Consider the following 27,145-nt stretch of genomic DNA (forward strand, 5'->3'; position numbering starts at 1 on the left):
TAATGTACCTTAGTTTATTTGCCCATTATGAAGAGAAAATACAATAAAGAACAATATAAGCTACAATGCAAGGTAGCGGCCCTTAAATGCCCTCCAGCTGAGTAACGTGTTATGACAGAGCTGTAGCAGAGGGTAGAAAGGGCTACAGTAAATTAAATTCACTTAAAACTTTTTTTTTGGCAAATACATCACCTTCTCCTTTTTATGTTTTTGTTTAACATCAATACACATCTTTTTTAATAGCTATTGACATTGTATAGAGAGGGGTACGATACAGAAACAAAGAAATAGAAAGTTTTAAATTGCCTCGTATTTGTCAGCATCACTTATAGCATTCTACTTTCCTTTATTCCAGTGACTGGACTAGTTTGTCTCATCATGGTGTACTCTTGATCACTCAATGTAAACAGGTATAAAAACGTAGAGTGGGGATAAATGGCGGAAACCACAAAAAAAAAGTTAAAAAGTAAATATGTAGATTAAAAAAATAATTAAATAAATAATTTATAAACAAATAAATACAATGACTTCAAACTAAATGACTAGTAATAAGAAAAAATATGAAATAAAATAAACAAATATTCTTTGAAAGTAATAATAAGATTGAAAAATTAAATAAATAATTAAATAATGACTGATTACAATAATAGATTTAAAAACAGCAACAATAACAATCCCAGAACTGTTGGAAAAAATAGGAGATTAAGCAGTGATTTAAATGACTGACAGCTAATGGTAGGCCTTTGCAATCAGGATGTTGTGAAAAAGTATTTACCCCCTTTTTATTTTTTCCATTTTTGTCACACTTACATTTTCCAGAACATCAAACAAATTGTGATACTTGATAAATATAACCAGAGTCAATAAAAAATGTAGTTTTAAATTATGATTTTATTTATATGGGGAGAAAAGCTGTCCAAACCTACCTGGCCCTCTGTGAAAACGTAACATTATAATTGATTGCACCAGCAAGTGTTTGCCTTAACTGGCAATGAGTCTTTCACATCACATCACACATCTACATGAACAACCTGTTTAAGGTCATGCCAACATCTCATTTAGATTCGAGTCAAGACTCTTGACTAGGCCGCTCCAGAACTTTCATTTTGTTTCTGAAGCCCTTCAAAAGCAGACTGGCTGGTGTGTTTTGGATCAAGCTTCCATCTAGCCACTCTGCCATGATTCCAGATCAGTGGAGGGCTGCAGTGGAACACAGGATTCCTGGATCTCAGTCAGACTGACCATCAGGTTCTTGGTCAGCCCTCCTCAGAACCTTCTCCCCTGGTAGCTCAGCTGGCCAGCTCTCGGAAGAGTCCTGGTTGTGCCAAATTTCTTACATTTGAGAATTATGGGATCTTGGGAACCTTCAGTGCAACAGAATCTCCTGTAGCCTCCTCCAGATCTGTGCCTTGCAACAATCGGTTCCTTTGACCTCATGTCGTGCTTTTTGCTTCAGTAGGCATTGTCAGCTGTGAGGCCTTCTGCAGAGAGGAGCATGCCATTCCAAATCATGTCCAATCAAATTGTAGAAACATCCCAGAAAATATCAAGAGAATTGAGAGGAACCTGCACTAAATTTCAAGAGTTGTGTTCCTTTTTGACAACCTGGATTTCATTAAGCAGATATCAGGATGACAAACAAACATTAAAGCTCTCAGCAGAAGAGGCGATGCAAAATTTAGAAACCTTTTCTTATCTAGTATACCCTCCAGCATTTTGTAGGGACTTTACCCTGTGCCAGTGATGGGCATCCCACACTGTTTCCAGCATTTTGGATCCTCTCAGTTGATCTCTGAGTAAGGGCTCAACTTGAGAGTGAAGATGAGCCCTCAACACAGAATGGTTTCTTAGTGCTGCTGTTGAAGATGTCATATTGGCCTAGTGCTGCACTTACTGTGCTTTAATAAGATAAGAGGCCATAGATCATCTCAAGTCCAGGGAATAGACTCAGCCAGAGGAGGAGATTTCCTACTGGGACCTGAGGAAGAAAGGACGGGTGTTAATTGGTACAAAAACATTCAAACACAGCAGAACATAACCAAATTATGTTCCCATCCTGTCTCTACAATGCAGATTTTGGACTTTGTTTTGCTTAGACGGTGTAAAATAATTCCTGTGGTTTGTATAGATTGTGCTCTCTGTATGCAGAGGGAATGAAATGTGGTGTTATGGTGATCTCCAGTTTCCCGCTAACATACCTCTCCCTTGGTTTATTAGTGTAGCATTAGATTCAGGGAAGAGAAATGATCCTGATACCCTGTCTGCTGGGTGTTCCTTTAAGGAATGTCCACAGACATCAGCCAGTCAACCATAACCAGATCAGAAGCAGGAGATTTTCTTCTTGTAAGCAGAAATTAACACTTCATTCCCCTTTGTCGGCAGAAATTCAACACTACAGCCCTTGAAGGCTCTCCCAGGCAATAAAGGAGAAAATTTAATTATGTCATAACAGTGCTGCGCCTAAATACAATTACCTCATTTTCTTAAGAAAAAGGATGCTCCTTTCACCTTCAGGCAGAGAAGTTCAGCTGTGAGGATGTGAGGCCTGAGACCATTTTTCTGATGCCTTCTTACAGATCTTTTTAAAGAAACAGTGTGACTAATAGACTCCTGCTCAAACCTACTACACTGTAATGATACAATACATTAAGATGTGATACGATATGGTACATTACATTATAATAAGATACTTCACACTACAATAGGATATGATATGTTATATGATACAATACAGTTCTATAGGGCAGTGGTTCTCAACCTTTTCAGCCTGTGACCCCCAAAATCAAGGTGCCAGAGACCAGGGACCCCCACTGTACCTGAAGGTTGTTCGACACAGACGTGCACTTACAAGAATAGTCCTGTGGAGACAAGGCCATCCATAAGGGGGGATAAAGGGGAGAGCTTTGGGGGCCCACACAAACTGGGGGCCTGTGGAGGTCAACAAAATCTTTTGTAAATTTAAGCTGTGATATCTATATTTTACATTCAACCTGAAAATATAACTACTCTTATCAATGAAAAAATCCACTTTTTAAATCATCTGTGTTGTACATAGCCTTCTAAAAAATGTAAATCTATTTTATAAAAAAAAAATTAAAATGGGTTAATAGATGAAAAAATTTGTTAATAATGGCAAAAAATGGTGGAAAAGGTGGTGAAATTGGGTCTTAAAAGTAGCAGAAATAGGTTAGAAGTGGCAAAAATTATACAAGAATGGCAAAAAAAGGCAAAATTGGGTTACAGTGGCAAAAATGGGGATAAATAGAGGTTAAAGGGAATTAAAAAGTGGCTGAAAAGGCTTTAACTTGGAAAAAATTGGTGGAAGTCTGATGAATGGGAAGAAAAGTTGATATAAACTGGCAAAATAGTGCTAACTATGAAAGAAAAAATAGGCAGATATGGGCAGAAATTGGTCAAACTGGCAAAAATGGGCATGTCAGAAAGTGAAATGGAGTTAAAATGGGAAAAAACTGGGCATAAAAAGTGGTAAAATGGGGTTAATAGTGGCAATAATGGGTCAGCAGAGGCAACAATAAGCTTAAATGGCAAAAAAAGCAAAAATGTGTTAAAATTTGTGGGAAAAATCCAAAGGGGTCCCAACCCCAAGGTTGAGAATCACTGCTATAAGGTATGTTGAGGTACGATATATTATGTTTTGATACGATACAATACGGTACAATCGGATGGGATACAGTATGTTGCAGTTAGATACCATATGTTATGATATGGTATGTGTGGCACAATGCAACATGGTACATTACATTATGATATGCCACAAAACTATACAGTACAACAGGATATGACATACTAAGATATAATAGTTCAGAACTTAATTGTCCCACAAGGGGGGAATTTGGTTTGCAGAAAGTGGCACAAGAACAGTTCACAGTTAAGAACACACATATTTACATTAACAAGGTACATCATAATAGTAGCATGTAACCAACATTGATCAAAAAAGAGTCCTCCAACTCTCATAAGAAGTTTTCATAATAAAGTATATAACAGAACATTCAAAAATGAGTGTAAAATGTCAAAACTACACAATGATCACAACCTCCTAAAAGGTCATTCTAAAACAGTAAAATCATCATCATCATCATCATCATCATCAATGCCACAAGGAGAGTGCATTTAAGGGCTGTGCAAATTCAGTGCATTAATTACACATGGGACAAAAGAGAATTTGTATCCATTTTTTCTAGCTCTTGGGAGTGGATATCTCTGTGCAGAAGGAACAGGAATGAATCCCTCCAAAAGAGCTGGACAAGATTGATTATACTTTCTGCAAAACTTGTCTGTCAAAGATTTTTGTAAGAGAGACCTGCTGAGTGCCAATTATCTCTCTGGCTCTTGAGACAATTCTGGATAGATGATTTTTGTATTGTAGAGTAAGATTCCCATAAAATTATTAATCAGACCCATTCACATTTTTTCAGTTTTGCTATGTTATAGCCTGATGCTACAGTTGAAAAAATACTCTCATTAATCTACACTCATAACCCATCATGAGAAGGTGAAAACAGAATTTTAGAAATATTTGCAAATTAATGAAAAATAAAAAACTGAAATGTCACAATGAAATAAGTATTTATACCCTTTGCAAAAACACTTGAAATTTAGCTCAGGTTCCTTCCCTTTCTCTTGATCTTTGCTGAAACGTTTCTCCACCTGGATTGGAGTCTGTGGAAAAATTAAGTTGATTAGTCATGATTTGGAAAGGCACACAACTCTCTGTAGAAGGCTTCAAAGCTGACAATGCATATCAGAGCAAAAACCAAGCCATGAGATCGAAGAATTCCCTGATTATTGGAAGATGTGGTGCAAAAAAAGTTCTGCTGCACTGAAGGTTACCAAGAGCACAGTAGCCTCCATAATTCTCAAATGGAGCAAGTTTGGCATAATCAAGACTCTTCCAAGAGCTGGTTGCCAAGCCAAACTTTGCAATCAAGGAGAAAGACCTCAGTAAGAGAGGTGTTTAAGAAGCTGATGATCACTTTGACTGAGCTCCAGAGATCTAGTGTGTGGAGACCGGACAACGTTCCAGAAGGACTACCGCAGACGGAAACCTCTCCTCAGTACAAAACACATAATGGCCCACATGGCTTTCATGTGAAGTTTTTGAAAACACCAAAAGGGCAACTAGTTGCTTATTCTGGATGTTGATGAGAAATATAAATTTGTTCTAATGAGTACAAAAATGCATAATATGTTCATAAAAATGACTGATTATCCCTGCAATATTTTGACAAATTACAGCAGCCATAAAGACTTTAGAAAGCATTACATTTTAAAAGTATGAACATTCAATAAAATATTTTGTAATAGATACAGGAAAACCTGACAACTTATTGTTAGAACATTTGTAAATAATGAACGTTCAGAGTTTTGTTTTTTATTTTATTATTGTTGGGGTTTTTTTGTTTTTGTTTTTGTTTGTTTGTTTTTGTTTGTTTGTTTGTTTTTGCAAAACTAGGCAAGTAAACTGACCTGTTAAGTCACTTTGTGTATAATTGATGGAGAAAACCAGAGTGACAAAAGTGGGACAGACAGACTAGTGATGTGCAAATCAGGAGGCCGAATCATAGACAAAAATTTACATGAACAAGGCTGTTGAAAGCAGTCCTTTTTACATAACAGTCTACACAGAAATCAGATGGTGCATTTAAAATTGATAAAAGACTGGCAATCCAAGATTGCCAACAACAATTTAATAAAAATTACACAACACAACTTTTTGTAACTCATAACTTAAAAGTTAAACTATGGATGAAAATTAAAGCTTAAACCTACATCTACAGAACCCCAAAGAGGACATATGTTTGTACATTACGTTTTACCCCATTTTCCCGTGATAACCCATACATTTCAGTCATTCTTACTTGCTCTTACCTTGATTACTTCAGCTTGAGATAACAATGCTGTTTTTTCTGTGATAAAAAATTCAGTCGTTTTCTCTGGAGATAGAGAAAATAAACCTCTATCGTGGGAAAATAGGTGTTGTTAATCTAAGATAATAAAAAAAGGACTAAAGAAAACAACCAAATGTATTTGTCATAACAGAATAACCAGCATTGTTATCCTTTGATAAAAGAGATACATAATGTAACATCTAGCAAAAAAGTGGGAGAAAACTAAGTAAGGTATAATAATGAATGTATGACTACTCAGTACGATCCTGTTTGTCTTCGAGAATATAGGCCTAACTTACTTTTATATTTCGGAGTTAAGAGGTTTCTACCAGCGTTTAAAAACGTGGTGCAAAACAGAATGAGAGAAGAGAAAACAGCGTAGTTTTAATGGCCAGCAGTGGCCTCAGATAGCCTTTTGATGACTTTCACAGATGCACATGAGTTAGCATTACCCCACATGTGCAAATGCTTCTGACAGTTTGAAGTCTTCCAAATGCCCAATCATGAACGACATGTCCAACACCCAATAGCGGAAATAGGACTAAGATGGAGTAACCAATCAGGGATTACTTCCTGATCACGGCCTGTGGTGGGGCTCCGTCGGTGTTTGTCCGCCGCGGCCTCCCTTGCTCGGCTCCAGCAGGGACGCTCCTTCGCGGGGAGGAAATGGTGTAACTGGCGACAAGCTGCAAAAGCACCCCATGGGAATGTAAAACTCAAGGACCCGAGTCCTTCCCTAGACACCTTGTCTGCGTGCCTGAAGACTTAATAACTTACCTGGTTTCTCATGGAAGCAGATGGATTTGTGAGGAGGCGTCGGATGACAGCGGAGACCACAGGCAATGATCCCGGGGTTGCTGGTGCCTCAGCCGGGGCAGAAGTTCGATGGCTGGGGGGAAGATTCTGGGGAGTTTCGGAAAGTATCGTAGGGAGCCTGACGCCCAGAATCGGAGGGGAAACAGAGTTGCAGACAGTTGACTTTATCCGCAGTGCACAAGATGTACAAACAGAGGACGTTGAACCAGACTATGAGGGGCTGCCACAGGGTGCCTCTACTAGCACCCACATGTTGGCTGGAGCTGTGGCCGGGATCATGGAGCACTGCCTCATGTTCCCCATCGACTGTGTCAAGGTAGCATAGCGTACAGGTTACACGCCAACACACAGCTCATTAGAAATATTCAGTACTCTCATATCGTTGTTTCTGCTATGTTCCCGGGACAGTTTTTCTTGTAGCACTGTGTTTGTTAGCATAGCCCATTAGCATGTTTGCTAACCTAAACACGCCGCAGAGCTGACGGCTGTGAGGACAAGGTCAGTCAGCTCAGCATGCTAACAAGCATAACTTGTTAGCATGCTATTAGAAGTTAAGCGCGACTTTCGTTAGCCACGTTGGCTAACGGTGTTGTGACAACCTTAAGCAGGGTCAAACATGAGTCCATTTGCTCCCTGTATTTAAAAAATTACCAAACACAGTTGAATTAACTTGCTGTTAAATGCTCATATTTTACAAATACTGCGTAGGTTATATGTAATTTTTCTATATACGTAACCCTGAAAACGTTAATAAATTTTGTCAATTGCTAATAAGAGGAACCGTTACTATTTCTAACGGTTACAGCGTTACCTCTTCTACTAAACATTGCGTTTGTTCAATGTTTTGATACATTTTCTACTTCATTGGGATTCATAATTATGGCAAAACACACTAAAATTGACCCATTGCTGTTTGTAAGAAATTCCATAAAAGGGAACTACTTTCTCAACACACAGCTTGACAGAACATTCTTCCTACTTCACATACCATAACAGTTTTCAAAGATCTGTGATCACATGTGAGTCATGCAGCTTCACTGCCTTCATATCATGTGGCTGTTTTTGTTATGTATGAGTTGGTTTAACTTTTTCAACAAGTATGGCATGACCTATTGCCCCAAGAGGTCAGCTTTGCTTGTGTGTCCATTGTGCGGCACTGAGAGATGATGCAAGCAAGTGGCAATGGGTATATTATAGTCAGCTGTTCATGACAGGCTGAAAAGCTGTTTGTAGGCAGATTCTTCATCCATGTCTACACCATCTGGGAAAGGCTGTCTAGCCCCATACCCAAATAAGATACATGTTTACAAAAAGCTTTCTCATGTGCACTCCTGGATCTCAGCGTCATTCCAAACAAGACCCAGGAGATTACAGGCAATGTGACTCAGCAAAATATAGTCTAATGCATGTAGAAATAAAGGTTATGAAAGGAGGACTTCCTGGCTGTAAAGAGAGTTAGGCATAAAGATATACATAGACACAGTCTCTTGGACTTTCCTTGGCCTGTACTGCACACCAACAGCCACAAATATATGCAAAGACAAACACATTAGCATACTCTTTCAACCACTATTTTCACTCTTTTCATTCGCTCTTTTCAATACAGTTTTAAAGGATTACTTTGGACTTCACTGCACATTAACAGGAGCAGATTTATGCAGAGAAACAGATTTAGAGAAGCAGCAAATATTTGAGATATATTTTAACATGTTCATTTTTTATCTAGAGTTTTTGTTTAAGAGGTCTCTCAGACAGAAATAAAAGGCTTCCTCTTTCTGTACGATAAGTACCTCACTTAAGAGATTTCACTGTAATTATACTTTTAGAATAAGCTTCCATTTGCCTGAAATGTATTCTAAATCCTTATAATTTGTTTGGATTTAGAAAAGCGTGTAGCATTTGTACATCTGTTATAGTATAAACAGCACAGTGCAAGTGAATGGTTTTTAAGCTGGGCTCAGTAAGTCATTCAAAGAAAGCAGAGAGTTTGGTCTCTGATAGTGGTTCATGCAGTGTTTACATTTAGTACAAAGGTCATCGCCTTCTGGATGTTCAAACATACCAGACCTATAGCAGTCACATGCAATATGTCCATGCATTCTTATATATTGCATGAGGCAATGGTTAAATGTGGAAGCCTGTATTTAGATAACAATCTTTCCTCACCATATGAACAGCACAATAGGTTTGTGTGCCAGGCGTGAAGTAACTTGATGCACACACTCGTACCACTGTTAGCTAGCTGTCTTTGGACCTCGCATTCCACAGCTGCAGTATAGAGTGACATGAGGCCATGTTTCTGATTTGTTGCAGCATTACATGAACATACACAGCAGGGTGTAAATTTGTCCTTTCAGCTGGAAGTTTGGTATTCAGGGATTATGTCCATGTTCGCCAAAAACCGACACACTTCCCAGTTTGTCCTCAGAAAACCCCATGCTAAGTACAGAATAACAGGTGACAGAAAGGCTGATCCCTCACTCTTGTTCTTTAAATAATTTTTGTGTAATCTCTTAGTAATCTCAGGGCAAATGTGTATTTAAAGATCGAGAGGGAGGGAGGGAGAGAGAAAGAGAGGTGTATTTCAAGGATAGCAGGTTTGCAGGAAGTCAGTTTGTGTCCCCTTATGACCTTGTAACTTGTAACTTCATGTTTCCTTCTATTCAATTATGCATGTACCAACTCCCCAAACACAATGTCCCAACACTTCATTTCCTTTTAATGACCCTTAAATAACACGGCAGTCTACAAAGGACTAACTTGGGGGACATTTTTGATACTGTTTATATTTATAAAGATTATTTTTCAGCTTTTTTCCTTTATTTGTATTAAAAGGTTTTAGTTACAGCAAATGAAGAGAGATTGTGAAGTGTAGCCTCTGTAAATGGGGTGCCTGCTCTACCAAGTGAGCCAAACTAGTGTCACAAAAATAGTGAAATTTTGATACTTTTAGATACTTTATATTTTTTGAAAGTTTTAGATACTAGATGATATAGGCTAAGACAATATAGTCTTTAATTCTAAAACTACAATAGAGCCTTTCACATTTTCAGTCATATTTATGACTCAAATCTGCTGCAAGAAGTAAGTAGAACTCTGACTGAACTGCACAAATACAGTTGCAATGTTTCAGTACAGATAGACTGTGTCAGTTTATTTATGCAATTTAGTTTGGCCACACACAAGACGATTTTTAAATACAGGGTGTCCACAAGGTCTTAAAAAGTATTAAAATTTGATAAATCAATTTATCAAAAATCAAGGCTTTTAAAAGTATTAATTGCAGGAATATGAGGTCTTAAATGTAGTTGTTTTTATTTTTAATTTTACAAAGGTAACAGTCTACATAGCATTGTGGGAATCAAATTTAAAATATAAAACAACCCACTTTAACTAAGCTATGGCTGTTCAGCTGCAACAGTAAAGTGATTATTGATGCATTAATTTTTTATTATCAGAAAATAAAAAATAAGGAGTATTATAATTATCCTGAAGTGAACATTTATAGCTTGGTTCGGTTTTCCTAAAACTGAAATGAATGCTACTTGTTAGCTTTAAGTGCAGTGCAAAACTTGTAAATCAGTACACTGGATTGTGGTCTAACTAGTTTTAGGCCACTTAAGTTAAAAATAGGACATTACATTCCAATTCCTCTTGGTATCTTTTTTTCATAGTTGAATCTCAGAATGCTCCAAGAAAGTCTAATTTGCACAAAAGCTCAAAGGTAATTGTTGTTAATGTAATGTGTTAGAAAATAAGGATGCAGTAATGTCTTAAAATGAATGAAGAGGGTCTGGAGATGTCTTAACTAGAAATACATTTAATGTCAAACTTTCTGTATATATCGTGAAATCTTGAAAGATTAAAAAAAAAACACACACACACGGGAGACCACAGATATACTGCAGTTTTGAATTCTGTTTCATCTGATAATCCCCCAGACGTCACTAGATGACTTGGCCAGACTGTGAGACTGTCATCTGTAGTAATGAACCCACAGTGGAGATTCCCCACACTTGAGAACTCAGAGAAACTGGTGTTATCAAAGCATGACTTCAGAAGAGAAACAAACTTGGAGAACAATCAAATGCATGCGTTAAAATTGCAAAAAAGTAAAATAATAGGAGTGAAATATTTGCAGAAATGAAGGTATAGTTTTATGTTTGTGAGCTGTAAAACTTCTTAACATCCAGTTGGTGCTGTTACCCAGTCTGCTACCCATAAAGTGCGCAATTAAAACAATAATGCACTATATTATGCATCTTAATCCCACTGCAGTTAATTCTTACAGCCCTAACTTTGACTTCTATTGTATTGAAAATGTAAAATTCTTCTATCTTGACAACCCCACCCAGGTCTACTTTCATGTTTCTGCTTCTTATGCTGGGTAGAAAGACATACAGTACCCTTTAAATTATGCATTACCGTCTGTCTTTTGTAACAAATTCAAGATGCATTACATAACTCAATACATAGAGGTTTTGCTGGTGGAAGAAGGCTTTTTTTTTACTGAACTTTGCCTAAATCAGCCTTTTCCTCTCCTCCAGACGCGAATGCAGAGCCTCCAGCCTGACCCCGCAGCCCGCTATAGGAACGTCATGGATGCCCTTCGCCGAATTGTAGCCACAGAGGGGGTCTGGCGGCCAATGAGAGGGTTGAATGCCACAGCAGTTGGAGCGGGACCTGCTCATGCCCTCTATTTTGCCTGCTATGAGAAACTCAAAAAGACTCTAAGTGATGTCATTCACCCAGGGGCTAACAGTCATTTGGCTAATGGTACCATAAAACATACATATACATATATATATACATGTAAATACTAACCTTAAAGTGAAATCTGGATTTACTGATCATGTATCCCTTTGAGATCACCCTGAAATTGGTTGTTAGGTGGGATTAGCCAAGTATTTTGAAGCTGCTGATTTGGCTCATTACAAGGCGGACAGGACAAATCACTGGCAAGTCATCAAAATGGACTTGGCCTTTTCATGGCTTCAGTTACAAAGTCTAGGGTCAGCTGTTGATTTGTCTGCCTATTGGGAAAGTTAAACAATTTGCTCATCAGGAGTAAAGTACAGCAAAGTCACATTTGACTACAAAATAGGAACTAAAGATTCAGTCTGAATGTCAACATATGCCTTATTCCATGTTCTCCCTACTCTCTCTCTTCCTTCTTTTCCAGTTTAGTAGGAGGCTCGGTAAGTCCTCTTTCTCCGGTCTCATCTGCTCTCCCCTCAGTTAGCTTTTTTTCAAGCTTATGGGTTTGGTTTAAAAACACTCTCAAAGGAGCAGTGACCTGCCTTATCCACCAGGTGTCTCCCTTTGCTCAGGTTTGGTCCCCTGAATTTGATCAGGTGTGATCTCCCATGCAGTTTCCTGTGCAATTTGCTGAATGAGCACCAATTGTGCAACTGTGACGTATTGTTGAGAGCATGACATCTTTTAGGAATAAGGCAGGGAGAGCTGTGACATCATCGAAATTGGTCATATTGGAAATGCTTCTCATTTTGTGCATTTTTGCAGCAGTCACTTCGGTTGTCCTTTTGGTATTTGCAGTTTTCTCAATGCCTAGTAATATCCAAGGTGTGTTTGTTTTAGGTACTGCAGGGTGTGTGGCCACACTGCTTCACGATGCAGCCATGAATCCAGCAGAAGGTAAGGGCAACATTGCAGTGTAAAATAGCCTCTGCATTTGAATTAAAGACCTGGGAGGGAAGAGTGAGCCATACAAGAGATTCTGTTGAGTAACCTGCAGGTGCCAAGCCGGAGCCAGCTCTCTGTGTGTCGGCCTTAAACCTGCAGCTTCACTGACTCTGACAGCTGCCTGTAGTCCACCTGCCCAAACATGTCAGTAGAAGGACACTGGTTTGAGTCCTCTTGTGCAGCTGTTGGATGGAGCGCAGCTGTCTAAGAAAACACTGTACAACTGAGTCATTAATCGGGAGATAATGATACCTTGTGGTACAATAAAGGGGCTGTTTAAACTGATGAGATAAAAAATACATTGCGATTCTCTTTTTCCTTTCTTTTTTAACCAGCAGAGTGTGCTATCTGCCTTTGCGTCCTCTGTTGGACTTTAGTAGCTGAAACAACTATTACAACTAATATAATGAAGCGCAAGACCCCACTGTGAAACCCCGGACACTGAAATCATATTAGTAACACACAGAGAAGAGGATTTGAAACAGCTGTTCATTAAATTGATGGCCTGGTGATTAACACGTTACAGCTAAAATACCTTCCACTTTGTGTTTGTAATTATTAACTCTAGTTAAGACCCAATTTTTCAAGAAAGAGCATGACAACTCAAAACAGGTAACACAAAAGAAATGTATTCTAATGCCTTTTGAAGGCTTCCTGTGCTTCAGTGCCAGAAACACTAGATGCAACTTGTTTCATTCAGAAAGAAAAATCCCAAATTGTGCTAAATAACTTCCAGCCTGAAGAACTATGCCCATCCCATCTCCACAGAGTACCCTGTTACTCTGCCAATAGGTGTCGTTCTCTTGAATGAATGGCATACGACTTTTGGCACTATTTCACTCCTCAGCCTTTAGTTAAATAGAAGCCAGCTGGCTCGTCTCTGTATTTATTGATACAATGGCTGGGGCTAAAAGGCTGAAGAGGATAGTGACAAATAAAGCTAAGAAGAAAAAACAGTGATTGAGCAAGAAGGGGGACAAAAATTGGCAATCCAAAGGTAGAGCAAAAATTCTTATTCAAAGAAAGCAATGTTTGCTACAGCCTTATTCGCATGGGATTAGTATTACCTAGGGACCTCTGGTAATTTGTAATAGTTGCATGGGATGAATGTGTTTTTAATCCTGTGGGAACGGACCATGTCTGTAATTTGCAGACTGAAAATTCCAGGAAAAATTACCTACCATATTACACAGAGGTCCACAGGTTAGACTAATCCCTTGTGAGCTGGCTTCTCTGTAATTTAAGGTGGTAATTGTGTGTTTTTAACAGTCTGTGAAGCTTTTCTGCTCTTTTCTCTGATAATAAAAATAGAGACAGCATAGGACATTGTTAAAGTTTTGATACATAACGGTTATTAAAAGAGCCTTTCTGTCAGCTAATTTTATCTTATGTTCAAAAATGACTTCACTTCTTTATTCAAACTCCATGTTTCAAATTTACATGCGCGCACCTCTGCTCTTTTAATATGCACAGCAAATTAATCCCAAAAGCAACCCCAAAGAGGGCAGACTAAAATCCATAGCATCACCTGCATGAAAACTATTAAAAATGACAGAAATGTTCATATTTAAAATGAGACATCTCTCTTCTCTCATACATTAATAGGAGGGATTCCTCACTTTCATCCTTTTCTTCTTATCTGTCTGATCAGCCTCAGATATGCTCAGGTGAAGCAACCTCATAATGAAAGAGTTAGGGGAGATTGTTTACATGTTGATTTAAGATATTAGGGCCACATTTAAAGAAAAAATGTGCATCTTCTATGCATTTATGCAACATCAAAATGTAAAAAGTAGCCAATTATTGTAATACAAATCATATTGTGAGTTGAGTGCATTGTTTAATCAATTTAAATCTTATGTTTCTTGTTGTTGTATGCAAGTGTTTCTTCTTTGATACTAAGTCTTCTAATTTTTTCCATCTCTTCCTTTCTTGCTGCCAACCCTGGACATATTTGCCTTTGGACTCTACACCAACCTACACTCCTTAGTTGTGAAGCAACGCATGCAGATGTATAATTCGCCCTACCGTGGCGTGTTGGACTGTGTACGCGCTGTGTGGCAGAAAGAGGGCCCTGCAGCATTCTATCGCAGCTACACCACCCAGCTCACCATGAACGTGCCCTTCCAGGCGCTCCACTTCATGACTTATGAGTATCTGCAGGAGCTGCTCAACCCCCACAGACACTACAATCCGTCTTCACACATGTTGTCTGGAGCTATGGCTGGAGCCATCGCAGCTGCGGCCACTACCCCTCTGGATGTGTGCAAGACCCTGCTCAACACCCAGGAGTCTCTAGCCCTTGGGTCCATGTCTCCCAGCCATGTTCAAGGGCAAGGAGCCCACAGACACATCACAGGCTTGGCCCATGCTTTCCGGACAGTCTACAAGCTGGGCGGCCTGCAGGGCTTCTTCAAGGGAGTCCAGGCGAGGGTCATCTACCAGATGCCCTCCACAGCCATCAGCTGGTCTGTCTATGAGTTCTTCAAGTACGGACTCACTAAGCACCAGCACAGCAAGAGGAGAGCGCAGCACATGGAGGCTTAAATATTTTCTTGGTTTAACCTCCTCTTAATTTTGCTCTGTCCTACTTGTGAGGCAAAGCTGATACGCACATAGAATCTTAAATAAAGCAGTTGTCTCATCCCTCTCAGACATAGCAGACAAGAAAGACATCTTCAAAGACAGTTCAAGTCATTATTTTCATGCTACATTAGTTATGGTTTAAGTTACATAAAGAAACAGTTACTCAGTATTCTAGGAAGGAGATACTTACAGTCATTCTAGTTACTACTACATTTGTCCAAGCTGAGGATGAATGTGAAAAACGCACAAGTTTTGAGTTGTAGAGGTTGTCAGCAGAGGGCAGTAGTGTTACTCTGTTACTGTATTTTCAAAAGCTTTGCTGTCCTTAAACCAGGTTTTACATTTCAACTCATTCAAACTGTGAACTTTTAAATGAAAACAATGGCTGAAACCTCCATTTGATAACCCTTTGTTGGATTTATGAAACTTAGATACAACAAAAGCATCTTTGTGTCTATATTTGGCTACACTGAGATTGAGTATCAACCAAAGTAACTCATTGAGATGTCCCTGACAAAGTACTAGATATCTTTGTATAAATAGATTGATCTGTGCTAACGTTGCAGCTTGAGAGCATAAGTTTAAGCCATCTTTTACATTTTGATCAAATTACCCATTTATTTTTAATAAAAGAATGATCATATTGGAAGGCATCACTGATTAACCTAAGATATCATATTTTGGGTTGAAAAGGAGCTAAGAAGATGCTATTTATCCCTTGTTTCAAACATCAGTGTTACTTATAGAACTGAAAAATATCTAATTCTAATTTCCCTGTGGTATCTGAATAGTGTGCTTAATTTATTTTTGAATGATTGGCTTCTTTAATGGTATCCTGTCTCAAGCAAACCTGTGACTTAAAACCCCGGTTCTCCCTCATTTTTGTGTTCTATTTATCCCTTGGCCATCCAAATACTCACCATTAATGCCTTGTGTTGCAGAGCAGACCATAGCAGCATTTCTGTGCATTACCTGCAGCTATCAGGTTGTATTAAGCTTCAAGTCTCAGTGTTTGCACTTCACAGCAAAAGTTGTAAGCAAGGTCCTGTGCCCTTAGGATTAAACTCAAATTTCAAGAGTTCAGTATCCCAGAAGATATGTACCTGAGAACACATTAGATGAGGCTGTCATTCTTACTGATCGATGTCTGATTGTTTCTGACACTGAATTGCACTCATTGAATAAAGACTGGGCAGTGAAGCTCGACTCGCTGTTCATAAATGATGGGACGCTGTTGTCTGAGTTCTTTAAATGATTTTGAATGTAGAAAAGGCCATTCTCTAAGCCACATCTGTACTACAAGAAAAACATGACAAGTTTGTTGGTGTATTTGGGTATTTGTTTTTAGTTAGAGGTGGGTACTGTTGTTTAGTCTTGAACACAGGTGTTGGTTTCAACTTTGACCTTTGAGACTATAAACAATGTAAAGATGGGACACACTTTGACTTCAGAAGGCGAGGGAACAAAAGCCTAAGATTCTCACAATTGCATATGCAAAACTAAATGATGTCTTTTAAAGCAACACTAAGAAAAAAACGTATATCATGAAGAGCTCTATTGGGGGCTGAAATGGGAAAGTACAAATTATTGGATAGTGAGGGGGTTTTTTTTGCTGTAAATGAACCCATAAATTTGTATAGATGCCATCCATGTGACCCACAAGCCAAACAAAGACCATCGATGATGACACTAATAATTTATATAGGCTACAGTCAATTTTTAATACGTTGATACACTGCGATGGTGCAGTCAGATGAAGAGATTTAGATCATTGGTTCTCAGCTGGTCGCCCAGGACTTAAAAGTGGGTAGCAGATTTATTCTGGGGGGGTTGAGAAATTGTGCCTGAGAGAAACGATTCTAACAAGAAATCTGATGTATGGAAGTCCTAAACTGGCATGAATCTGTACATCTTTATTTCTTTGAGAACAAGCAGTTGTTTTCTAATGATCTTAACTTTCTTTTCTTGGATAACAGAGCTGTGTTGTCTTGAAATCTCTCAAAAATAACCAGAATATGTTATGGAAATTGAGTTAAACAAAGTGCATGAATGCATGTTCTTCCTAGGATTTTGAAATGATTTTGCTTTTGAAATGTGTTTTGCCCTGTCAATTGTTACAATCATATGTTTTGCTAGGTTCAAGGTCTTATCTGCCAATTTTCCATTAAATCAATTAGAGTGGGGAGAATGATAGAAACATGGGTCAAGATTTCTTATGAAGGAGGGTGTTGAGGCTACACCAGTTGAAAATCCCTGCCTAAGGTTACCAATTACTATGACCCCAATGATAACAATAGCTTTATTTTCAAGTTTAAATTTACAAGTCTGCTTGCTAAGACTGAGAGAGTGAGACTGAGTCTTTTGTTTTCAATCACTGTAGTCTGAGATGAGTAAACTATTTAGTCTGGTCATTTACCCCTCACTGTCTCCATCTGTTTGTGTTACAGAGGGGAGGAGAGCAATAACAGATAAAGAGAGCAAAAAAGAAGGAGCGCATGTAAGGATCTGAGTATGCAGTCTGGCTTTTGCATTGACTGAGTCAATGAAAATGAAAAAGACTGCTTGTGAATATACTGTACATTCACATAAAATTTGTTTTTGACATTTTAGGAGCTGGTTGAATTTTAAACTAGACCTTTTTAACAGGAAGAACAGCCATTTTAATGCTGCAATTACACATTGTTAGTGCAATAAACTTGTTCACGTGGGGTAGGGGCTATTGTATGTGCAAACATGCTTGGTCCTTGGTTCTTTAACAAAAATCTAATTTAAATGTAAAATACACTGAGTCAGCTTATTGGACACACAGATCAGCTGTATGCATTTTCATATCTGCATAAGTGTTCCCCTTGGCAAATCGTACAACTGTTGCCTCAGTTTCTATGGGTGCTAAAGAATTTTTCTGTTGTAACTGTTGCTAGTTTTATGAGTCCCACCCATCTATGGTCCCACCATTGCCAAAAATGCAGCTATAATTAGTAACATTAAAAGTGTTTCTTTTTATGTCCCATTTCCAGGAAGGTTAGCTGTAATTCATCTTCAAAAATGAGCCAGCTTTATTTACAACTTTAGTTTAATGCAGTTAAAATGTATTCTGTAGACTGGGTGTTTGTTAACAGTTTTGATGTCCAACCTTTTACTGTAGAGGCTAGATTTCACATACCCAGCTAAGGTATAAGGCTAGGCCTTTATGTTTCTGTAATCAGCATAAAACGTATGCATTCGAGCTTTACAGAAAGAACATCACAGCAATAAATTCCATTAACATCGCATTACATTAAGTATGTATGTTAAATAAATAAACAATTTTCTTCCACTTCAGCCCAAATATAGCCTTGCTTTTTAATTTTTCACAATGCCCAACGTTACCAACCTACCAGTCAATGATGATTTGGCACTACACAGACACATTTTTATGGTGAACATGATTTGTTCACCATTGGTGTCACTTGCACATTTTAGCCAATCAAAAGTTTTAAATACCGGTGAAGGCGGGTTTTACATTTCACTCGTGCACATACCGTCACTGCGTGAAGGAGTTTGCATTAGCCAACTTGAGTACCTTATCGTCAACTTTCGCCGAGAAGGCCGGATGTAGAACAAGTGGCGGTGACTTCTAAACATGGAAACTACTCATTTGAAAATAACTTAAGCTAGATCTTCAATAAAAGTACGGGTTTACGGGAAAAGGTTCACAAGACAATTGCGAATTTAGCGAGCGTATTAGCTATTCAGCTAGCTATTATTTGGCTGGCTAGCTAGCTACAATTGGTGCAGGAACTGCAAACCATATAAGGTAAGATAAAACGTTACTTTTCGCCCGCATGTGATGTAAGGTCGACCTGGGCCGTTAAACCACAATAAGTACAATGGTTGTTAATAGATGGCTCAGTTCAGACATAAAATTGGTTTATGCATTTTTCAGCTCGTTGGAGGGTATTGGACCATGCTAAAAGTTAGTTTATCTGAGAAGTTTTTTGCTTGTTATATCGGGTTCGCTTGTATTTTCACAATAATGCGTGTAAATTCATGTTTTCTGTCTGTGATTATAACTAGGCAAGTGAAAGGACCTGTGCTTAAAACAGAGGTTTTAAGTTTTGCCCAACACACACCTAAAATAAAACCAGTATCTTAGGGCACACATTTCTATTTCCATGCAAAGTATCCTCTTTAACACAATACTTTAACTTTATACAGTGGTGTAGTGCAGGTAATACGCAGGGATAAAGAGTATACCCTCTTGCCTTTTACTTTCCATGGGGTATACCCACTTCATTGTGGGTACAGTATACATCTCCATACTGTATACCCACCTCTAAATTACGTCTGATGCACATTAGCAGTCTGACACATTATCTTACCCAAGAATGAAGAAGGAACTTGACTTACTCTGCCTCTATACTGTATTGACTGGCCCTCCTAATTCTTTCAGATACGCATAGCGTATTAGCAGGCTTGGTCATTTGGCGAGGTGAAAACCAACAGAGCACCCCGTTTACTGTGCCTAACGGGTATATGAATTAGACAGCTGTTTCTGCACAAATTTGGTGAAGCCATGTTGTGCATGGACCCACCACAACTATCATTTTGTGGAATATCGAGACAGGAACCTCAAATACTCGTTTTTCAAGCCTGGAGTCATGGAAAGGACTCTGAAAAGCTTGTGTGAGGCAGGACCCACAGCCATGCTGACAACATGGAAATGCGGTCAGTCAACATGCTGTATTTTCTGCCCATTCTAACAGGGAATAAGCAAGAGACACACAGACATACGAATATGTGCATAAAAAGAACAGGAAATTCCATGGAATGCAATCAAGAGAGACATAAAAACAAGTGCATGTAGAACCCAAACTTACATTTATTGTAATATCAGATGCTATTTTATACAGGTAGGTAAACTTCTGTCTTCAAAAGGTCTGTGCTCTAGCCTTAATGTTGCCCAGCATTTCAGTGAACCAGTCTTTGCCCTTAATGTTTGCTGCTTATGTTTTTTTTTTGGGACTTGGGAACTTGGAAAACGAATAACTGGAGGTCCTGTCTTCATTTTTCATAAAATGGTAATTGTCCCAGCTACTCTTATCACACCGCCTCCCCAAAATTGCATGACATTGCAGTGGGATCCAGATCTTTCCAGCAAAGTAAATGTAGGTGTTGTGTTTTTTTTTCACCTACATCACAATGGTAATTTCCCTTGCGCATTGTGAAATACAGATACAGTTGGTAGCACAACTTTTTCTCAGTGTGCTTCCCAAATCATGGTTCAACAATATTCCTTACAACTGGAAGAAAAGCAGAAGCAGTTTAGTGTCAATGCACCAATTCAGATGACCTATTTGTAGGTGTTTAAAAAAATATCCAAAAGCTGGCTGTATATCCTTTGCTGGATGGGTCACTAAAATGTGCACAAATTGATGGTATACCCTCTTCTGAAGGCACCACTGAAGGTATAGTTATAGTAATAATGTGCATTATTATCAGGGCCTGAATTTCAGTGTGGAATTGCAGAAATAGCAAACACATTTTAAGTATTTGCTGATTAAGTCTCATTGGATAACCTTGTTTTGGCGTCATCTGTTTTTCTATTACTCTGATAAGCCTTTTTAGAGATGTTATTCTGTTAAAGAGCTTCTGTATTTATTTCAAATGTGCTTTAGACTCTGACTTGTTTGATTTTTTTTACTATTAAATGAATGCCTCTTGCTAAAGACAATAATGTCATGTTGTGATAATATGCCATGGTCCTGTCACAGCATTTACACCCTTTAAAGAAAACACTTTACATTAGCCATTTTAAATATACACAGACATAAAAAAAGGGGGCAAGTTTTATTACTTTTAAAGTGGAACACTTTCAACTGTCATTCATCTTCATGTGTTTACCATGTGGGTGTGTGTACTGTGTATATGTAGCAGTGAATATGTTTAAGTGGCTGCTTGATTATTAACAAACTCAGAACACTTTCCCTTCTTGACTATCGTTCCTGGTTCGAGGTCATGTGATCTGTCTTTATTTGGGAAATATCACACATAGACAGAGAGACCCTGAATGCATCCTTTCATGGTCCTTAGAAGTTGATGAAGTGCTGGCACAAACACACATGCACACACTCCCTTGTGTATTGCTGTAAGCTGATGTTTTGGAAACTCAAGCCTCCGCTCAAAGCCCCTTACAGCAAGCACCTGTGGAGGAGTGTATTTCACACACACAAACACACACTCCAAGGATACTTAGGAATGTGAATGTCTAAAGGACTTGGGTCCTCTACAACAAGTCTTCATTAGTTGCTGGACTTCTCTCCTTTTTAGCATATTTATGTCTCTTTTGTGTCTTATGTCACACCTCTCTTCATTATTAAAGCCTAATCATGACTAAAACACTGAGCATGAATAACAGAGTGATACAACCTTATGTCATAATGTCCACTTTATTCCTTCTTTTCTGGCTGCTAATGGATGAGGTGTGATTACAAACTCTTCTTCTGACTCACTGGGATACTCACACAGACACATACTGGTTGTGATCTCACGCTCCTTTGGGGTGCTGCTGGATAAAGGAGCTGTTGTTGTAATCCCTTTGGCTGTGGTTTCTCCCACTCAGGGCAGATACAGCAGATTTAAGAAGAGGAGTGACCAGATGAGGTTCTTTTGTGCGTACATTTTTGAAAATATGATGGTATCCACATTTTAGATCTTGATCCTTACTCTGGCATTCTCTCCTCTATAACAGCCTGTGGACAAGGTAGTCATAGCTGAGGTGTAAACTCTTATTTTTCTTATCTTATTGACCACACCAGAATTTTAATTGAATGTATTGGTCCACAAAATAGAAAAAAAAGTAGTGCTCAAATATGATCTTGGGGCCATGCTCTAAAATGCAAGGGTCTATAAAGGGGTGGATTTGTTTTGTACACTGGGATTTATTTGATTTTTATAATGATTTCCTTGAGCAAGCTGCATTTATACAAGGATTGGGAATTTACAATTTCACTGATCAATTACTTGCATTACCTTATGAACAAGTATCCAAGTACCTACTAAAATAATATTTTTTTAAACTAGAAAAATAAAAGAAGGGTTGGAAAAAGACCTGCTGATTGTCCCACTGTCAGTTCTTTAAATCTCAGTTCTGAATATAATGAGAAATTCATGACATTAGATTGTTTCCCATACCTGATACGCCGATAGTTACAAAGTCATCTGAGCTGACCCCGATAGTTCTACATGCAGTATAGATCAAAAACTTACAGCCTAAAACCAAACTTAAGAATTTCAGGATTAGGAATAACAGTTGTAGGACATGATATGAGGAGAAGTCTGGCTATTGTAGAAAAACTAATTTATGTACTGCCTTTTGCTATTAGCCCCTGACCTGCAATTTTAGTCAAACTACAAACAACTATGATAAAAAAAAAATGTGCATACGGACATCATGATGAATAGATTATTTGAAATATTCCAAAACACTGTGACTCAGGGACCCTTATTTGTACGATTTTCTTTAGTTGTACATACTGTTAAAAAAAAAGGTAAACTTGTTTCTACTAACTAAGCTTTGTCAGTTTGTTGTCTTTGATATGCTACAGTCACACCTGGCTGGTTGTACTTGGCACTTAGTGTTTGTGGTAAAACATGGCTAACTTTCCTTTAAAAGTTCAGTTGGCATGTTTACATATTCAGAGTTAAGTGAATGGGTCTGGGCTAGATTTTCGGATATGTTTATTCATTGTTCACTCTGATATGACTCCAAAGATGGCAGCAGCAGACTGAATTATGAAGCACAGCAAAATGTGAGTTCTGGATGAGAGGAAGTCTACCAAAATAACAAAGATTATCGAACAGTTGTGTGCCAGTTGAGGCTTGAACACCTCCCATAGTGCTTTGTTGTGCAGAATTAGGATGTCAGGGAGGTATTGCTGTTTTTTTGTTGACAGGGAGGAGAAACTCATCGAGGATATTAGAGGATCAATGATACACAAATGCAGAGATGCCTCTGTAAATGAAACCTGCAACAAAGAAGAAAACACTCTTTTGATGATGGGCGTAAATACATGTGATGTTAAGCTACAGAGTATAAAGGTGAGGTTGTGTGTGTGTGTGTGTGTGTGTGTGTGACTGTGGCGTGAGGGTAAGTTTGAAACGAGATCCTTCTCCTTGTGCAATAAAAGAATAACATGCAAGACCTGCACTGAATGAGAAGCTCCTCAATAAATCTAAGTGTTTATAGTAAAATGCCATTGCTAATGGGCCAGAATGAGGAGAAAGGGGGAGAGGAGGAATAATGCTTCTACAGGAAGGACACATAATTTCCTAGTGGTAAACCTGCTTTCGAAGAGCCAGCCCCAATTCATCTCGTAGTTATTAGTCTTAAAATGCCTGAGTTTAAAACAGAAATAAGCATGGATACTTTAATAAGGGCACATTTCTGATATTTGGGTATTTACCAATACTTTCTGATACCAAATGTCTTTTCAAACTACAATTTCCCATATTTTTAATGTTCAGTAGTATTCAAAAAATATTGCAGCCTTATCAAAACTTGTCATCTCCAATGCTGGGTGGCTATGGCCTCTTTTGTTGTCATGGTATCCAAACAGGTTTTTAACATCATTAGATTTTAATAGTCCAAATTTACAATCCTAGTATCATGACAACCCTGCATAACACCCAGTTATTAAACAGTTTTTGTTTCTGCTTTTGTCTTTGTTCATGACAATCAGTTGGGGAATGAATTTATAATAGCTCATTTGTTCGCTAATATTGAGGCGTAACATAATGCATCTAAGTGGAGGCTTAGTCACAGTTGAGGAGAGTTGGGTGTTGGTAATTGGCTGCTGGGTGTCACCTTGGCTTTATATGTCACCTATCCTTTTTCCTATGTTTGTTGTTCACACTATTTGAAGGACCTTTGTTGAAAATATCTGTAAACTTTATAAAGTTGATGTGAAAGTAAATGTTTTGTTACAGATGTAACAAAAGAAATCTATGCTCTAGCATTTCAGTGACTAGAAAGTGACTAGTGCAGTAACTAGAGGTACCTGTGTCTGCAGTGACTGTAGTGTTTTGTTGTTACAGAGAGGCAGAGCAATAAGAGGACATGTTTTAAGGTGTAGGGTTTGTTTCATTCTTAGTTTGATGTGAAAAGTGGTGTTTGTTTGTTCTCCTGGCTTTCCTAGATTTTGTTGTCCAATCAATTAGCAACTCATTTCTTATAAAACCACATTTAAACCTAATTCTGTTGGGAGCACTTTTGTAGACTAATTTGATTTGCCTAAATGTATAACTTTGAGCTCCTCTACACCTTCTTGTCCAAAATTTGGACATTTTTCAAGATTTTCGGGGTCCCTCAGTTGATAAGAGAGTGCATTAAATAAGAAACAAGTTTAAAAAAATGTGGAATGACAGACAGGAAAGGGATCAAGGGAGCCTAAACTTTTAGGACTAGCCTCTGTTCTACAGGACAAGGGATAACTGCTTGGCCCAGTTGGGGCGTGGTGAGACCCAAAACGACCAAAAACTAAACATCATGCTGTTTGAAAAATATATTCAAATATGCTACTCTTCACTACCCATTTTAATTATTCAATTTGATATTTTAAAATTACCTTAATATAAGTCGTCTTTAATAAAATCAGACCATTTTACACTTCCCTGGTTTGGGTGTGAAATGGATTCTTTTGCTGGTGATAGCACAAATGTCCACTCTCACCCAAGGATGAACTAAATGCATCTTGGAGGTCAAAGGTCACCGTGACCTTAAATCTTTTGACTAGTAATTTCAACAATATGTTGAGGGACTTTTTCACATTTGGCTCAAATCTATTCTTGGACTTGAAGGCAAGCTGTTTAGATTTTGTAGACCAAAAGTTTTATTATTTTATGCGTATATTTGATCTCTGTACACTTAACTAGCTTTGCAATCTAAAATTTATTCTAAAACGTGCACACACACCATTAATGAAAGACGATTTCTACCTATCACACACACCACAGAAAAACAACCCAGTCCTTCTTCTCGCAAAGGCATTTAACTATCAGGTGGAACTTCTAGTTCAATCATTTTTCTTTATTTTATGTGTCAGGAGGAGTACCAAATAGAAAATGATCAAAGTGAACACATGCACACATACACAAACACACACATTTTGTCATCCCTTGGGCCTTTGGGAGTGGGACCTTGGCAGGCTGTGATGAACTGCAGCATTGTTACGGTTGATTGCAGGTGGCCAGAACTTTCTCTCCTCCACCCTTCACTCTGTCTAAAATGTTGTGACAAATTCCTTTAAAAGGTAAGCGAGGTCATAAAATCTTCTAACACTTCAGAGAGCTGCAACTTAAGACACACTATCGCACACCATCACACACACGGTAAGTGCACATACAGCAAATGAGAAAGCGCTAAGACATACACATCACATGCATACAGCCCGAGACCAAAACTGAAGTTGTCTGTCAGCGTTGTGAACAGGATTCCTTGCGTGTGTGTGTGCGTGTGTGTGCCAAAGAAACACAGGTGCAGTCAGGGCCACTGAGGAAGAAACAGGCCTCCTGCCCTTTGAACTTGATCTTGAAAAGAAAGCTGTCTTCCCTTTCTGTCAAAAAAAAGCTTAACTGCCATGCCTTGGAGCTCCAGTCTTCAAAAACTGGTCTGGTGAAAAACCTCCAGCCATTCATTTATTTATAAAAGCATTCATGCCGATTGAAAAGTTTTAATTACACACTTGACTGAATGTCATAGCTGAAAGCTGTCATCATCAGTTTTTATGTTGAATCCACTCCCCTTGAAATTAATGGCAATGTCTCCATGTTTTTTTTATAATCAAATCCTTTTTAGTTTGCAACGTTCAGGAAAAGTTTTACAATTTGTTACCAGCACATGCCCAAAATGCTTTTTGTCTGGTGAATACTTCAGAGAGCATCTGGCATTTTAATATTGTTGGCCTCAGTGTTTGTATGGTGTGTTTGTTTCTTGTCTGTTCAAGGTTGGGGATAGAGCCCGACCGATATGGGATTTTTGGGGCAGATGCTGATACCGATATTGGGGGCTAAAAAAAAAAAAGCCGATATCCAATATATTGGCCAATAACCGATATATATCGGCCAATATATGAAATAAGAACATTGATATATGATGTACAGCCTATTTAGCTATGTTTATATTGATATGTATAGTAGTCTTTTATCAGATAATGGTGGACATGGGAATTAACAGTTGCATTATCATTGTGTAGTTCACAACGATGCAACTTAGACAACATCAAAACACTGTAACACACTCTCCAAAACTTGCGTGAAAAAACTAGCATGCTCTCCTTGATGTACCCTAACAGCGTGTTTCAGCGAGGACGTTATTGTCATGGGGCACCTAAGTGTAGTGTTACATTGTTTTATAAAGTCACAGCTTACCATGGAGTAAATAAAATGCAGTTTCTCTTGCCGTTTCTCTGGTCTTAGTCCTCTTCTCTGCTGCAGCTGAATGAGTTGAGTGGGGGAGCTCGCTTGTGTGTGAGGGGGAGGGGCCAGGAACTAAGGTTGAGTTCAGCAGGGACACACAGGAGCAGAGCAACAGGAGCAGAGCGAGAGAATCCCTGTGCAGCAAAAATGTTAATATATTGGCTAAATATTAGCTAATGTTGATTAATCTGTAATACGCTATAATCGGCCCGTCGATCAATAGGTCGGGCTCTAGTTGGGGAGTAATGTTTCACTCCCAGGAACAGGACTGTTTGATAAATTGGTTTTATTGATAAATTGTGCGAAAAATCTAGATTTTAACAATTAGAATCTAGACAGTCCCTTGAACTTCCGCTCCTGTCCCCTCCCAGGTTTTTTTATTTTTTGTGTACAGGACCTATTGGTTAGAAACTAGGGATGCTCAGGATTGGATTTTTGCTGATAATTATTATGCTGATATTTCCAAACTGTAGCTGAGACTGGTATACACTTTTTTCATTGTAAAGAGCACCAATCGTCTCCTGTGCAAAGAGACGCTGATGCAAGTAGGACTGAGAGAAGAGTAGGGAAGTACAGTCTGGCATTTGTTTTACATTTGAGGTTCTTTCAAAATGTTCAGGGCTTGTGTGGCCCCTTGGAAAACCACTTGTAGGGTATAAATAAATTCTAGCGAT

At 38.4% G+C, this 27,145-nt stretch overlaps 1 protein-coding gene across 1 annotated transcript; it reads left to right on the plus strand.

Annotated features, from left to right (window-relative positions):
• The first annotated feature begins 6,495 nt into the window (after positions 1-6,495).
• slc25a28 (solute carrier family 25 member 28) lies at positions 6,496-16,241 on the plus strand. The gene is made up of 4 exons (XM_041789393.1): positions 6,496-7,044; positions 11,276-11,504; positions 12,327-12,383; positions 14,422-16,241. The coding sequence occupies exons 1-4, from the start codon at positions 6,700-6,702 to the stop codon at positions 14,976-14,978; spliced, it is 1,188 nt and encodes a 395-aa protein (XP_041645327.1). The 5' UTR covers positions 6,496-6,699; the 3' UTR covers positions 14,979-16,241.
• Positions 16,242-27,145: the final 10,904 nt, after the last annotated feature.

The sequence above is a fragment of the Cheilinus undulatus genome, linkage group 6 (genome assembly GCF_018320785.1).
Source record: "Cheilinus undulatus linkage group 6, ASM1832078v1, whole genome shotgun sequence".
NCBI lineage: Eukaryota > Metazoa > Chordata > Actinopteri > Labriformes > Labridae > Cheilinus > Cheilinus undulatus.

What these genes read in the sequence shown, in the direction of transcription:
- slc25a28 (XM_041789393.1), top strand. Translation starts at nt 6,700, where the DNA reads ATGGAAGCAGATGGATTTGTGAGGAGGCGTCGGATGACAGCGGAGACC. An exon ending in TAACAGTCATTTGGCTAATG is followed by an intron (nt 11,505 to 12,326) that starts GTACCATAAAAC and finishes TGTTTGTTTTAG; the next exon opens with GTACTGCAGGGTGTGTGGCC. An exon ending in AGCCATGAATCCAGCAGAAG is followed by an intron (nt 12,384 to 14,421) that starts GTAAGGGCAACA and finishes TACACTCCTTAG; the next exon opens with TTGTGAAGCAACGCATGCAG.